General features: G+C 40.8%; 1 protein-coding gene across 2 annotated transcripts in view; it reads left to right on the forward strand.

The window, feature by feature from the left end:
* The window catches only part of col16a1 (collagen, type XVI, alpha 1), a 53605-nt gene that overhangs the window by 33454 nt on the left and 5107 nt on the right, over positions 1–15044 (forward strand). The window contains exons 25-59 of one of the 2 annotated variants that reach the window (XM_034545548.1): positions 149–184; positions 281–334; positions 761–811; positions 890–1033; positions 1879–1914; positions 2515–2622; positions 2828–2950; positions 3148–3201; positions 3309–3350; positions 3875–3910; positions 4004–4057; positions 4174–4242; positions 4332–4385; positions 4766–4792; positions 5626–5682; positions 6010–6054; positions 6188–6259; positions 6967–7020; positions 9005–9058; positions 9340–9444; positions 9602–9643; positions 9749–9814; positions 9928–9972; positions 10519–10563; positions 12351–12404; positions 12507–12560; positions 12644–12697; positions 12790–12834; positions 12945–12998; positions 13086–13121; positions 13210–13272; positions 13359–13430; positions 13548–13601; positions 13724–13768; positions 14829–14873. In XM_034545548.1, the coding sequence (XP_034401439.1) occupies positions 149–184; positions 281–334; positions 761–811; positions 890–1033; positions 1879–1914; positions 2515–2622; positions 2828–2950; positions 3148–3201; positions 3309–3350; positions 3875–3910; positions 4004–4057; positions 4174–4242; positions 4332–4385; positions 4766–4792; positions 5626–5682; positions 6010–6054; positions 6188–6259; positions 6967–7020; positions 9005–9058; positions 9340–9444; positions 9602–9643; positions 9749–9814; positions 9928–9972; positions 10519–10563; positions 12351–12404; positions 12507–12560; positions 12644–12697; positions 12790–12834; positions 12945–12998; positions 13086–13121; positions 13210–13272; positions 13359–13430; positions 13548–13601; positions 13724–13768; positions 14829–14873 (2049 nt within the window). The remainder of the gene's footprint in view (positions 1–148; positions 185–280; positions 335–760; positions 812–889; positions 1034–1878; positions 1915–2514; positions 2623–2827; positions 2951–3147; positions 3202–3308; positions 3351–3874; positions 3911–4003; positions 4058–4173; positions 4243–4331; positions 4386–4765; positions 4793–5625; positions 5683–6009; positions 6055–6187; positions 6260–6966; positions 7021–9004; positions 9059–9339; positions 9445–9601; positions 9644–9748; positions 9815–9927; positions 9973–10518; positions 10564–12350; positions 12405–12506; positions 12561–12643; positions 12698–12789; positions 12835–12944; positions 12999–13085; positions 13122–13209; positions 13273–13358; positions 13431–13547; positions 13602–13723; positions 13769–14828; positions 14874–15044) is intronic. The other variant, XM_034545549.1, reaches the window with a different exon arrangement.

Consider the following 15044-nt stretch of genomic DNA (forward strand, 5'->3'; position numbering starts at 1 on the left):
AAATCCCAAAGCATGTGACATAGCTGCCTGTAGGGTGCACCTTACTATGAAATGTGAATTACCAATTCATGAGCCCTATCCATTTTTATCAATTAGTGAAATTCAGATACTGTAGTGAATTTTTCTTCTTCTTTTCACTTGTCTGCAGGGTAGCGCAGGCAGCAAAGGAGCTGACGGTAAGCCGGTAAGTCCAGATTCAGTTCCTCAAAACCGAAGGTCTCGCATCACTCTCTGATTCAGTAATGTTAAATGATTTTTTTTATTCCCCCCCATGTGACAGGGAAAGCCTGGACCGAGGGGACCCAGCGGCAAAGATGGGCAGAGAGGCTCACAGGTAAGACAGTGGCAGTGTGAAGCAGGATCTTCAATGGATGTTTAGCCTCAAATGTCTGCTGACTAAAAAAAGTGTAGAATTCTCATTAATGAATTTATTCTCAGGGGGCTTAACTGTTGCATCTCAGCCAGATGTTAAATTAGCAATTAAAACACAAAACATAAGAAAATAGAAATGGATAAAGTGTGTATAGTAATGTAAGTCTTTCAGTTTTGTCAATAACTACTTCAGCACTTAATTACATAATTATATAGCAGATTTCTCGATGCTAATAGCTCATTTTGCACTCTTGAACTGAAAGGGGGTATTGAATATTGTGTTCCCATGTTATGTGACTTATGCCTCCCACAATTACGTTTAGAAACCCACCATTTGACACTTTATCTCATTCCGCGCCATTTTAATATTATACTTATCTTTTGACAGGGGGAGCAAGGGCTGCCCGGTTTTGGTCTTCCTGGCCTTAAGGGGGAGGCGGTAAGTGTCGACGTCTGTATTGCTTTTAGCGTTATTGTCATGCAAACTTAACCCACCCGACTGCCTGCCCTTCGATAGGGGGAGTGTGGTCGATGTCAGCCGGCCGAGGTTGGTAGCGGACCAGCCGGCATAAAAATGCTTGATGGATTAAGAGGCAAGCCGGGCGAACGAGGCCTTCAAGGTCCACCCGGACCAACAGGACTCGGAGCTGATGGTAAACAGGTACGACTGCTCAGTAAGACAAATCTGGAAAGCACAAACACAGAGAAACACACTGTATGACTCGTCAGATGAGAAAAGGTCAGGGCCTCTCTTCCTTCAGCAGGCAGTAAGATGTTCTCTCCGCTCCTAAAGACAAGAACAAAAAAAGGGACTCTTTAGTCCCTGCTGCATATATTAGTCTATATATTAGTGTATATATTGCTACCATTTGTTTTATTTTGCTTAATGTTAATACATATGGTGGTTTTTTTGTGCATTTTATTGTTTATTAATCTCATGGCTGTGTGTTTGCTCTTTTACAAACTGAATGAAACAATGCAACTTGACTGCGTTAACAATGTTGTAGTTTACATGCAAGCATGTAGATCCAAAACAATATTTCATAGAATCCTTTAACAGTGAAGTTGAGCTGTGGGAGTCTTGCAAACACCAACCTAACGATATGTTTTTAATCTGAATTAATGACAAAAAGGTGGTCATATTAATTCCACAAACCCAAAGAAGCTTCTTGCTGTTCAATCTTGAAGCAGACGAGTGAAACGTTTGAGGTGCTGAAAGATTTCCCCCCACGATATTTATTGTACAAATAGGACACACAGGGATTCTCCTCTTACCGCAAAATTGTTATTTAGTGAAATTAATCTCTGTCTGCTTCTGTCATATCTCCCCAATTACATGCCATGTGCCTCTGCGGTGAGATTCATGTCATTATTATCGGTACCCGAATGGACAGAGGCGTTCACGTTTCTTCTTGCAAATGACGTCACATGTGTGCACAGCACCTTTTTGAATGCGTCTCACATACCTGTGTGCATTTGTACATCACCTTCTATTTGCCTACACAGGGTCCACCAGGTCTTGCTGGTGCAAAAGGAGAAAAGGTAAGTTTGTATATAAATACACCCAAAAGGACTTCTTTAAATAACCTATTAGATAAACTGGAGGATTTAGACTATTTGGAGCCGCTCGCTGTCTTTAGCGACAGTCTGACTTTCTTCACTAATTTACTGGGACAAAAGGGCGTCTGTGGGAAAATCACCCTAAATGGTATTGACTAATATTCCCAATGAGCCCGGGCACTCTGCTGTATTCCAGGTCACAAAGTCTCTCGGAGCGTTCACATCACTTAATTCGAAAAAAAAACAGGGAAATAAATCTGTCATCAACGGAGACAGGCTCCTTTGAATTACCTTGAAGCTCTCCCACATTCCCTTTGCCTCTAAGCAAGAGTCAGACATACAGAGGGTTTTTAAGGCTGTTACTATTGTCTTTTACATACATCTCTAATTAAAAATAAATAACGTAAGCCAAACAATTACAAAAAAAGGCTTAAGTTTGATGTCAACTGATATTCTGAATATTTTAAATTCTGCATTTTGTTTTATAGTTTACTTGCTAGCAGTCTTCTTCTTCACTGCCTTTGTTGGCACAACTTTGAGTTGACTGTTAGGCCATCTTATCATCATGTTCAATACAACCAGGGTGAAGAAGGAGATCAAGGAGATAAAGGACTCAACGGAGCTCCCGGAGCCCCAGGACTGCCTGGAGAATCTGGTCGGGATGGACTAATGGGCTTGAAAGGAGCAAAGGTACCGAGTACCTGAACTCTTAAGTCAGATCAACCTTTCTGGGCTATCTTCGATACCTCTTGTCACACTTTTGGACCAAGGATGCTTTCTAATGGAGAGAATGAACATTGTTTGTCTCAATGGAGGGCCTATCCTTTTTTCAACTTAAGTTTTAATCATCCAAAAGGTTTATTGATCATGGTTTGGATTTGTTGTGTTTTCTCAGGGCGACGCTTGTACCAGCTGTCCTTCTACGGGCACTGCAGTGGGTGATGGTATCGCTGTGCAGGGCCCCGCAGGAGAGAGAGGAGACCCTGGTCCCCCAGGGGAAGGGAAGCCTGGCAGAAATGTTCGGGAATTTTAAATTATATATTATACATATTATGTATTATTTATATATATATATATATATATATATATATATATATATATATATATATATATATATATATATATATATATATATATATATTTATGTGTGGGTGTACTTCTCGCTCTCTGTTCTAGGAACATTGTTGATGATCAACTTACATGTTTTCTCTTTAGGGAAAACCAGGCTTACCAGGTGTGCAGGGGCCTTCTGGTCCCAAAGGAAGAAAGGTGTGAATGTCTATTTATTGTATTATCGTGTCTATAAAAAGATGCGGCGCATTGTGTCTAATCATGCATCGCATATTCTAATCTGTGTCGTCTTGTGCCCCCTGTAGGGAGAGGTTGGAGTTGCAGGAGTTGGCCTTCCAGGACCACAAGTAAGACTGATGTGTTCACATCTGGAGTTGTGTGTCGACAGCTGATGCGGCGCTGTCATACTAAGTACACGCAGCGGCTCCGAGGGGGATGTGGACCCGCTGTGATCTCAGTAATGAGCACCATATCCACGATATTGATGCTTTCCTGTCTCTTAGAACTAAAGATACATTCATGAGGTTGTAAATAACTATCTAAAAATAACCCCCAGGCTGTGATTCATTGTGGAAACTTCAATTATTTTTTGACGCAGGGAAGCTGTTCCTTCCCTATTACTTACATTGCACTGCTTATGTAACTTACTAGTTACATAAGTTAACTTATGTCGTAGTTACATAAGTTAAATTACATAAAGTTACTTATGTCACGAATAGCCTTCTCCAGACCTCCTCATACATGGACAGAGTGAATGGATGGCCAGAGGAGTTGCTCAGGGAGTATAATATTGCCAAGGATGGGTTTACATTGGAATTTGTTAAAAACCTCCTGCCTTTTTTATGTTTTACCTTTTTTATTGTTGTCGTAGGGTGAAGAGGGACCAAGAGGGCTCTCAGGACTTGTAGTAAGTGAATCTCATGTTTCTCAAGACCAATTGTTCTACACTGCATTTTCAGATGTTGGACTAATGTGTGTGACTAATGTGTGTTTTGTGCAGGGACCTCCTGGAACCAGTGGATCGAGTGGACCTGTTGGCCCTGAAGGGGAAAAGGTAGTATAAAATAGAGAGGTGGAAGCCCAACTTATTGTTGCAATAGGCAATCAACTGTACCTCATCTTTGTTTGAGACAATGAACCCATGAGAAACCAGGAGTTTCCTCTTCATAGGGCTCCAAAGGAGAAGCTGGTCCTCCAGGACCACGTGGGCCTGAGGGCACTGGAATAGCAGGCCCACCGGTACGACATTATTACGTATTTTGCATATGCATATGGGCGTATAATGTCATACTGTTATATTGTCTAACACTGTTTCCTTTTGTACCCAGGGTAGAGATGCAACCCCCGGGCCGAATGGATTGCCAGGGGCTGATGGCAGACCTGTAAGTTGTCTGCTTTTTTTATTTGCATCTATTTGTACATGTGCATCAACAATTAGAAGAGCTGTTTTTATTTATTTTACATTAGGGGCAAACTGGAGTTTTTGCATCATCGTTAGCGTCTGTTCAGAGTTTAACATTTCTTTGAGCTTCTTTGGGAATTGTCCTTGATTTAGGCATCATTTGTAACCAAGGATGTCTGCCTCGATCCATAACAGAGGCAATGTCTGCTCCCATCTCATCCTCTGTCCCCTGATCTACACTCAGCTCAGTGCCCCGTGAGCTTTCTTCTGGAACAACAAAGCCAGAGTAACTAAGTGCTTGTGTGCGTGTGTGTGTGTGTGTGTGTGTGTGTGTGTGTGTGCTGTCCCCTTCTCTTGCAGGGACTTGATGGAGCTCAGGGGGACAAGGTAAGTCTACCGTTTTGTTTGGATGAAGGGATCTGGAGGGTTTTGAAGAAAAGGGGATGGAACAGATGGTAATCGCAAGAGATGGTTACCCTCATCTCACACGCTCACACACCACACACACACACACACACAAGAACGCACACACACACACGCACGCACACACCTGCTTCGAGCTACAGATAGAGTAGCAGCGAAGGTGACGAGTGTACTGTTGCTGGCAGACAAGAGGCGTTTCGAGGCCTAAAGAGAGAAAGCGTGTGAGACTATTAATTACCGCATTCATCAGAGCCACCAGTCCAGACTGTCTGACTGGGAGAGAAGCAGCGGAGGCGGCGCTTAAAGGGTCGGGAGGGTTATGAGATGTGACACAGTGAGAGAGGAAGAAATGGGGAAAAGCTAAAATAATGAAAAGTAGTTACTAATTTGCAGAGGAGTCAGAATCTTTATTCTGTGTATTTATGCAGTCTTGGGCTATGCCGGAGAGCGTATATGCTCTAAAAAACAGACTTGGGTGTTCAAGGAAAGTCGTGAGAGCAGATGTGTAACTGGCTATATCATTGAATCATAAAATGCACCTTTCTTGGCTTCATAGAACCGTAAGTTCATTGTATTCTTAAACTACGTTAAGGTTTTAAGAACAAATTCATCTAATGGAAGGCAAAGAAACCTTCATAGCATTTGGCCCCTTCTGCAGTTTTCAATGTCTTTGTGACAAAGAGTTCCGACTTTTTGATGTTGAATGAGGACTCAGTTTGGCAGCATGTGCTCAACATTTTGCAAAGAGTTTCACTTTAGCTATTTTATGTTTTTTATGTTTTTAATGTATATTTCAGGGTGAACCCGGAGAGTGCAACTGCATGATACCTGTACACACAGGTGTAGGCGGACCTGTGAGTACACACACACACACACACACACACACACACACACACACACACACACACACACACACTCACTGACATAAACATAGATGTACAATTACTTTAATCTAGAGATTTGTTGCCTCACCACAGAGGTCAGAATACACATAGATTTTATAATGACTCCATAGTAGTGAGTTTTCCATATTGAGAAAAACATTAATGCTCAGTTATTTTCCCTCTGCATCATTCTGTGCTTTGACATTTGTTGTTCTATTCTAAACTTCACACTGATCACTTTCTGTATATTTTGCAAGCACCATTGCTGCTCTGATTTTGACTACGTTTATCTTCCAGGGAGCTCCAGGAACTCCAATAAACTCATGGCAGCCCGGCCCTCAGGTCTGATCTGTCAGCCGGCAGTCCCGTCTGATGACTTGGGCTTTGTTTGCAACCTTTGTTTGTGTTGTTACCTCTTCATTTGTGTTTGCCTATGAATGTGTGTGTCATGTGTGGCCATGTCTTTGTGTTATAGGGCCCACCAGGACCTCCTGGCCCTCCTGGCTTACCTGGGTTTCAAGGTGTTACAGGAAATGAAGGACCACAGGTGAGATAAATGGACAGGAGGATGGCTTGAATTCAGTATAGGCGCTCCAGCAGCGTGCAGTAAACTACAAGCTACTCATGATTTCAGCTTGGGCAACTGGGTTACTTAAGAAAGGCAACGCTTTGACATGCTTGATGGGGAAATAAAGTTGATAATATGCATGTAGGAAATGGAGCAACATTATCAACTGAATGTGTGTCGTAGCTTGGTTTAACAAAGGCTTTGATAATCAAAATCCAAAAAAAGGATAAATGCACTAACCTGTCCAGTGCTTATCGCTTTAATCCATGTGGGAAGCAACTGAGCAAGCTTTGGGGATATCCGTCAAGACATGAACAGTTATTTGAAGGTCTTAAATATAGATCTAAAAACAAATATGCAATGCTTATTCAAAGTACCATTTTGACTAATTTCTAGATTATTTTTTATTTGAGCAGACCTTCAAATAAGGTGTTACTGCAATCTGTGCTGTGGAATTTAAAGGTGTGAGAAAGACATCAAACGTGGTGATGGAGGTGGTCATCATGTCTTTGACAAACAGTGGCTGAATGCAAACTAGTGCTTAGTTTTAGAAGACGTGTTAAAGAAAGGAACCGGTTTGATCATTTTGACCGTGACCCTTGGACTCGACTTGGCCATTGGTGGAGATGGGAGTGGCTAGCCCTCGACTGGCAACAAACCAGTTCAACCTCAGTTCCTTCTTTCAGGGTATCCCTGGAAACGACGGGATACAGGGGAAACCGGGTTTGCCTGGATACATAGTAAGTAAAATTAGAGAGAAAAGGAGAACAGGTGGCTCCTATCTACTGATTTGAGATCTTGGGCCTTATGTATAAATTATGCAAATGCTCAAAACAAGTTAATGTGTCAGGAAGTGGTATTTATATATTTTTTAAAAACGTATTCAGTTAAGGGAAATAGGGTTATTATTTGTAGCATTTAGGACAACTATGCCTCCTTAATGTAAAAATACTGTAGTTCCATTCATAACAATTATAATTGGGTAATTAAATCCCTCTGGAAAAGGCTTGTGGTTCAACTTTGTGTTTTATTGATCACTTCCAAGCACCTGTTGACATGACTACAGACATATACAAACAGCCTTGGTTTGTATATTTAGATGCATCCATGGATCATGGGTGAAAAGAAGAGATACTGAAACTAGACCTATTGCAGAATAGCTTAAAACTCGGTGTGATAAGTTTGTCTACAGAGGAAAAGTTGGAACCCTCTGCAATCCATAGACTTAGTGTGGCCTTAATCTTGGTAGATAAACCAATCAATGTCTCTTTTTCTTTTTCTTCTTTCTGTATTATGTCACTCAAAGTGGCAGCGTAACTCTCAGAAGCCTCACAAATTGCTTTGTCTTTGAAACATAACGATGTGTTGTTCAGGGGAAAAAATCACAAAGTAAGCAATTTGCAGATCCCTTTCAGTGCGTCAGAAGTGAACATTGCACAGTGACATAATTATAGAGAAGCTTCTTTTTGAGCAGGTCTATTTCTGGACAAAGCCGCGTGTCCGCGAAGCAGCCAATAGCATACAGCGTGGAATGGCCTTCTTCGCTAATGGGTCCATTTTGAACAATGTAAAATGGGTTTGTAATGACTTTGAAACCCGGCCAGGTGCTATTGACAGACTCTCTCAGTGGAAAAGGTCCCGCTGCTATGATAGGGAGCCGGCCGCCTTCCACAGTCAATGTGATTGGGCTTGTGGAGTGAGCATGAATAGCCAGTGGTACTCCATTGTGGCAGTTGTCTTTTAATGTTTTCTTGCACATTTCCAGCATGTGTGGTTGTACATTATGTGTATGTACAATATGTGTGGGCAGAGCCACTGATGTGTTTCTGTTCTCCTTTCATGGTGCGCCATTCCACTCTTTGAATTTAAAACTTTTCTGTTGCAGACTTGAGGTCTCGATATATATATTTTTTTTCTTTCTTTTTTTCTGCTGTCTATCTGCTATGGTTTTGTATATAAGTTCAAATCTGTCACATATCTGTCCTTTTTAATGAGAAGCAACTACAGCATGTAGTGTCAACACTGCTGCATTCCAAGGGTTCATGGAGGTAACAGCTTTTTTTTTGGGGAGGGGGCCATAAAATCAGACAAAACCTTTTGTTTAAAAGTCTTGTATATAGAGCCATAAACAGTGTGTGGTTCAGTGAGGGCGTAATAGGCATGCCCCATTGTATGTTAATGGGGCAATTAAGTTAGATTTGTACTGAACACATTGAAAGTATAACTTCTGAACTGAATAGGACTCTTGGATGAGGGGTGAAATTCTGTAATATCACATTATTGTTTATTGTGCTGAAAGAGATGGTCATACAGAGACATGTTGCTTGGACATATTGTGATGCCTTGTTATGTATGTTTTTTTTGTTTTTTACAGTTTGGTGAAGCATCGTGTGTGTGATTTTGACAGACTCAGCAAATTGCAATTGTATACTTTATTTGACCTCTTTTGTATCTGCATGCCCAAACCTATCCTGGTTAGAATCAGCATGCAGCATTTAACTGCCACCAAGGGAGTGTGTTTATCATGTATCTCTGTGTTAATGACAGAGGGGTTATGCAATCAGTTCCAAAGAATTGGGGAAAAAGTGTTGTTGAAGAAACCATACTTTATCATAATAACGCTGTCCTTGAACTGTATCTGGAGAAGAACATTGGTAAATGTGGTTGTATTTTGTCAAAAAGTACATTTGAATATTTCTTTTCGTTTTCCTGCCCCTTCCCTAGAAGCACATTGACCCACACCAGCTGCCTCAAGACTCTGCTGGAGGAGATGAAGATGTAAGTTCATGACTAACTTTGCTTTTTGGGGTGTGGTCTTTTATTGTATCCTTTTATTGTATACTTTTATTGTATCCTATTTGCATGAAAACTCTTGTTTGTATGTAAATGTATATATGCATATACTGAATATATATATATATATATATATATATATATATATATATATATATATATATATATATATATATATATATATATATATGCGTGTGTGTGTGTGTGTGTGTGTGTGTGTGTGTGTGTGTGTGTGTGTGTGTGTGTGTGTTCGTTCTACAACACAGGAGGGCTCTCAAGGGTCTCCAGGTGTGCCAGGCACAGCTGGTGCCAAGGGGGAAAAAGGAGACCAGGGCAAGCCTGGTGTAACCCCCTTAGACAGCTGTGACAAGGTAAGACTTGGGAGGACCAGAGGTGTTTTTTGTTGATCTATCATCATATGAAATGCAGCTTAAAGTTTAGTCGCTGTGTTCGTTGTTGTGCTTTGATGAATGCAAAATGGCATCAGCCAGCAGTGAGGCATCACTCCAATAACTTGTCTGCTTCCAGTGTTTGGAGAGACTGCAGAAAGAGCAGGCGACACAACCAGCGGTCAGTTGACATCCTTTTCATACTCTTAAGGACATGCACAGATAATTTACACATCCCAAAAATTCCCACAGAATGTCGTGACTAATTTATGTCTTTGTCTCATAGTACGACCGACCGGGAATGCCCGGAGTTCCAGGAACGCCTGGATCACCAGGAATAAGAGGAGAGCCAGTGAGTCCGTCGTGCACATGCTGATAACATGACTTGAGAATGTATGCGCGTCGGTTCTTCGTCCAAGTGAAAATGAGTTGACAGAGTTTTTTTTCTTTTTTTTCTTCCCATAGGGTGTAGTGGGAGAAAGAGGAAAAGCTGGAGCACCAGGAATCATGGTAAGATTCAGCAACACATCTTTCTCTTGGTGAACCATTGCAGACAGCTCAACTTTAATTCCTATAGAGCTGATTCATCGTAGCCAAATCTGCAAGTTATGCCACAGTGTTATTTAAGACACATTTAGACTAGAAAGCTTTAAAGGTGGACTCTTATTCTGAAATTCTCATCTACTACTGTATAGATCTTCTTCTTTTTTAAACTACTTTGATGACAACGTTGTTCAACTTATTGCTGTTTTAAATGTTATGGTCAACTGAAACTATAATATGTATTCTAATCCCCAATTTACAGTACTTCTGTGAAGGAAGAGATTGTTTTTCTTTATTTTAGGACAGCACAGTTGGGTTTTTATCTTAAAGCTTTAGCTTCCGTTTGACACTGACTACTTAAATACTGATTTACCCACTAGCTCTCTTGCTGTATAATAATCATTAATTGTCAAAAAACAATTAAAAACAGCTTGAAGAGGTGTTAATACATTGTATTTCAATTGCTAAGTTCATCTTGTCTCAAGTGTTCCTTTCAATGTGTTCTGTCCACAGGGACCTCCCGGTTTCCAAGGTCCTCAGGGCTCATCTGGTTCACCTGTAAGCTTAATGCAAATTTCTTTTCACTCTTACTCTCCTTTAATCAGTGATGAAAGAAGAACTCACAACATGTAATTACATATGTATCTAACTATATGCCAATGCAAGTACAAATATTTGATTTAACGTCCTACACAAGTGGTTCAATGGACTTATAGCATCAAAGGGAAAATCTCAATCTAAACTAAGGATATATGACATTATTTGATTGTTAATACTGATGCTTCAATGTGTGCACCACATTTTTCTGTAGCTAGTTTTATATAATTCATATACAGGTAAGTGCAGTAATTCCACCTACATAACTTAGGGGAGTTGAGATGATTATTTGGGGTCTAATCTTTGCTTTTCTGTAAATTATCGGATAAATGTACCCTGTGGGCTTCAAACTGTTAGTTAAATAAAACAATCTGAGAAGTTTAGAGGAGAAATCACTGTTTCGTAACTCCCTAAAGCAGGTTGGAAACCACCAGTTTAATAATCCACAAATAATTGTATTTTAGAAGATCTTCTTGTATTGTAGAGTCAAAACCTGGAACGTAAATATTAACTTTAGCTCCCAAATACATGTAGTGTAGTAAAAAAGTATAGCATTCATGAATTAGAAGTATAATGTAGCATTTGCTATAAATGGTAAAGTAAACCACAACATGTAACAGTGATTGAGTAGATGTGCTTTGTTACTTTCCACTTGTGGTTTTAAGAGATGGTAACTGGATGAGCTGCGTGCTGTTAGCCTCTGCTGTGTGTCGTGGTGTATCTATTTCTGCGTGTGAGGGATAGAAGTATAACCCTGCTGCTGAATATATAACTCATATTCGGTGGTGAGGAAGTTACTCACAATGATGAGCTACTAATTGGTTTCTCCTCAGGATAATCAATCACTAATTACTTTCTCTAAATTACAACTCTCAGTAATCACTCTATTAACCAATAGTTGACAGTGATAGTCTTACTACTTTTTGAAATTGTATTAATTTGAGTAATCATATTAATATGCGGTTAGCTTAACAGCAAATTATCACTCACAGATGCCACCATTTTAAAAACACCCAGCTTTCAGTAACATTCTTTTGTTCACTCATCAGAAAGAAAAAAAAGCCTTCTATTTTTCTTTTCTTCCAGCACTCATGTGTCTTCCGCTTTGTTGCTAAGCAACAGATCACACTCGCACATGCATATTAATGTGAATCTCAAGACAACATTCGATATTCACTCAGAATTGAAATTGTATGCATTACAGAAGTAAAGTCTGTCTGTGGTTTGATCACAATATTTGGTTGCTTAGTAACACATTGACCCCATAATATTGCTCATTTTATCTGTTTGTGAGAGGAATTAATAAATGACTTAATGACATCTGCAGCTTTGAATGAATTTGGAAGAATGCCATAAGGGGGGAAAAGGGACAAATGGGGAGGGAAGCAACATTGTATCATTCAATGGGGGTTAAAACATTTTTTATTCACCAACCAACTCGAGGAGGCAATGTTCAGGCTCCGGATCTCACCGTCACAGACCTGAATCACCACCCTGAGGCCTGATAGGAGAGATATAGTACATAGTATAATATACTATAGTATATAGTATAATATAATATAGTATATAGTAGAGAATAGAGTGTAGAGCAGACTACACAATCAAATATAGTCAGTCCCAATGGGAGACGACGCAGGCTGGTTAGCTGTTTTGTCTCTTTGATATCGACTTTACTTGTCACCAAGGGAGCAAACCCATCACACTGTCTGCTTTGTTTTCTAATTATTCCTCACTCCCATCATTCTCAGGGTCAGAACGGTGAGGGAGGGTCACCTGGCCCCCCAGGAATTAAGGGTGAGCATGTAAGTATCTGCAAATCACTTTCCCTGAAATCATAACATGTAGGGGAAAAAAAGAAAACAAGTTGCTTCCAGGTTTGATTGAGTGTATGATCTTCACCTCAGGGCCCTCCGGGAACATCCGGCTATCCAGGATCCATGGGACCACCTGGACTTCCTGTAAGTCACCTCATTGTAATGGAAGTATGAGATCGACAGCAGTCTCAATACACATAGATGAACTGTCCATGTATATTTTCCAGGGACTGAAGGGCGAACGTGGGAGCCCAGGCAGCAGTGGTCAGAAAGGGGAATCGGTAAGTCATCACACTATCAATGTGTCATCCTGCACAATGCATCTGCATTTAATGTTGCGTATTACTAGCTAACATGTCCTTCCTCTCTGCAGGGTGCTCCTGGTAACCCCGGATACCAAGGAGTGACTGGCTCCCCGGTCAGTGTTTTATCCGAAATCTTTGCAAGCAATATTTAAAGCCTGGCGTCCTCATTTATCATCGCACACTTTAATAACTGAGAATAATTTGAGCCAATCTGTGTCTGCAGGGCATTAAAGGAGACACTGGACCAGCTGGACCTGCTGGTGCCAAAGCGGATCAGGTGTGTATGACACATACGTACAAATAGTATGACCTTTAGAAACAAAATCCATATTCTTATGTTACTCTTTTTTTTTCTTTTTTCAAGGGTTTCCAAGGACAACCAGGTTTCCCAGGACCACCAGTATGTGATTGTTTTAACTCCTCGATGGCAAGTTATTGCCTTTTGGAATAGTTGTAGTGACTTTCTTTGTTCCTGTGTGTATTGTTAGGGTGCACCAGGTATTGCTGGTAAAAGTGGAAGGGAAGGGCTCTCTGGGATCAAAGGTGAAAAAGTGAGTACAAATCACACATTTAGCTGATTGTTCTGCATACATAATGATCATGATGAGTGTTGGACTGAATATCGCTGCTTTCAAAGGGCAATGATGGTGGTCAAGGATCTCAGGGACCAACTGGGCCCTCAGGCTCACCAGGCTCCTCTGGGATGATGGTATATGCATTTTATATTACTGTATATTATCCAAGTTTGACCAATTTCAACATATTCATGAACTGTATACGATTTAGAATCAACATTTCCACTCTGTGTCTGTGTTTGCAATGGAAGGGCCCCCCTGGCATTGAGGGATTGGATGGAAAAGATGGGAAACCAGGGCTGCGGGCAAGTTGCACACACGCATTCCCACACACGAGCAGAGTACTCCAACACACACTGAGGTCAGTTGGTATATTTACACACACACAAGCGTTGACCTTCTGCACTGGTGTTGTTTTCATTGCCAGGGAGAGGCAGGCCCTCCAGGCCCAGCAGGACCTCGAGGAATCCCAGTAAGTATAACCTCTCACATCTCGATGACCTTATTTGGTTCCATCTATCCAGAGCAATACAAAAAAAATAAAAACGTGAATTATGTGTGAAAAGTATCCTGTGTTTAGCACATACAGAGCTAGCTATCCAAAAATCTGACTCGCTTCTAGCCCTTTCTTGATTTTTTGTAATGTGTATTCTGAAAGCATGCATTATGTGGTAGATAGTTGCATAACACATCAAAACAGGGTTTTAATTCATTATATGTCTGAATCTGTTTAAAAGAGACATTTATTTTTTTTTTTTATCCATGCCCGTTGCAAGACTATTCCTCTAGCACCATCATGAGGTTCAAACGTGTGGTTTTGTGTAAATTGTCAACAATTATTGGATGGATTGCCTTGACGTTTGGTACAGATAATGTCCCCCCTCAGGATTAATTCTAATACTTTACTTATGCTTTAACCTTTCCCCTTAGCACCATCATCAGGTCAAATGTTTAGTTTATCCAGAACGTTGGTTTATTACCAAATACCTGAACAATATTCCATTTCCATCAGCCTCGGTTGTACTTTGACTTAAACCCTTTTCATTGAAAACCTCAACCAACAATGACTTATATGTCACTTATATGTGAATGCATATGAACAGTAACGTTCCAAGGCGGGTCTTGACTGTCATCTAGTTTCACCAAAGGCGCCCCAGTCACATTAGTGTGGACTTTGACTCCAGACTCATGTCTGTGGAGTCATTACTGGGTCTTGTTGAGGTTAAAGACGTCACCTGTGATGTGACCCCATTGGAAAGTTCTAAGCTTTCCATCTCATTCTAAGATCTCCTATCTTAGAGAGATAGTGAGTCCACACACTGTAGTCAGCGTCAGTGAAGACTAAGACTACTCGCTGCCCATCTCCCCCTCTTCTCTTTCTTTTTTATTTATCTCACTCACTCTCTGTATCTCAGTTCGTGTTCTACCCGGTGTTCGGGATTTCAAAGACCCGCCTGCCTGTTCTTTGGCAGCCTCGACTTTGTGAATTTTGATACTGTACTAATCTCATTCTCTCTGATGCCTCTCCTCAGGGATTCAAAGGGAAAACTGGCCACATTGGCTTCCCTGGACAGAAGGTTAGTCTCCCAACTCATCGCTTTACCAACACACTGTGTCTGTTTGTCGGCTTACACCCCTTTTGCTTGTGAGTCGGGCTAAATGACACAACTCTGGAGGGTTATTATTTTTGCCACCTCATTGTTTGTAATCTCCACGAGTAGAAGAGTGATGCATTCCACTCATGTGTC

The sequence above is a fragment of the Cyclopterus lumpus genome, chromosome 11, assembly GCF_009769545.1.
Source record: "Cyclopterus lumpus isolate fCycLum1 chromosome 11, fCycLum1.pri, whole genome shotgun sequence".
Taxonomy (NCBI): Eukaryota; Metazoa; Chordata; class Actinopteri; order Perciformes; family Cyclopteridae; genus Cyclopterus; species Cyclopterus lumpus.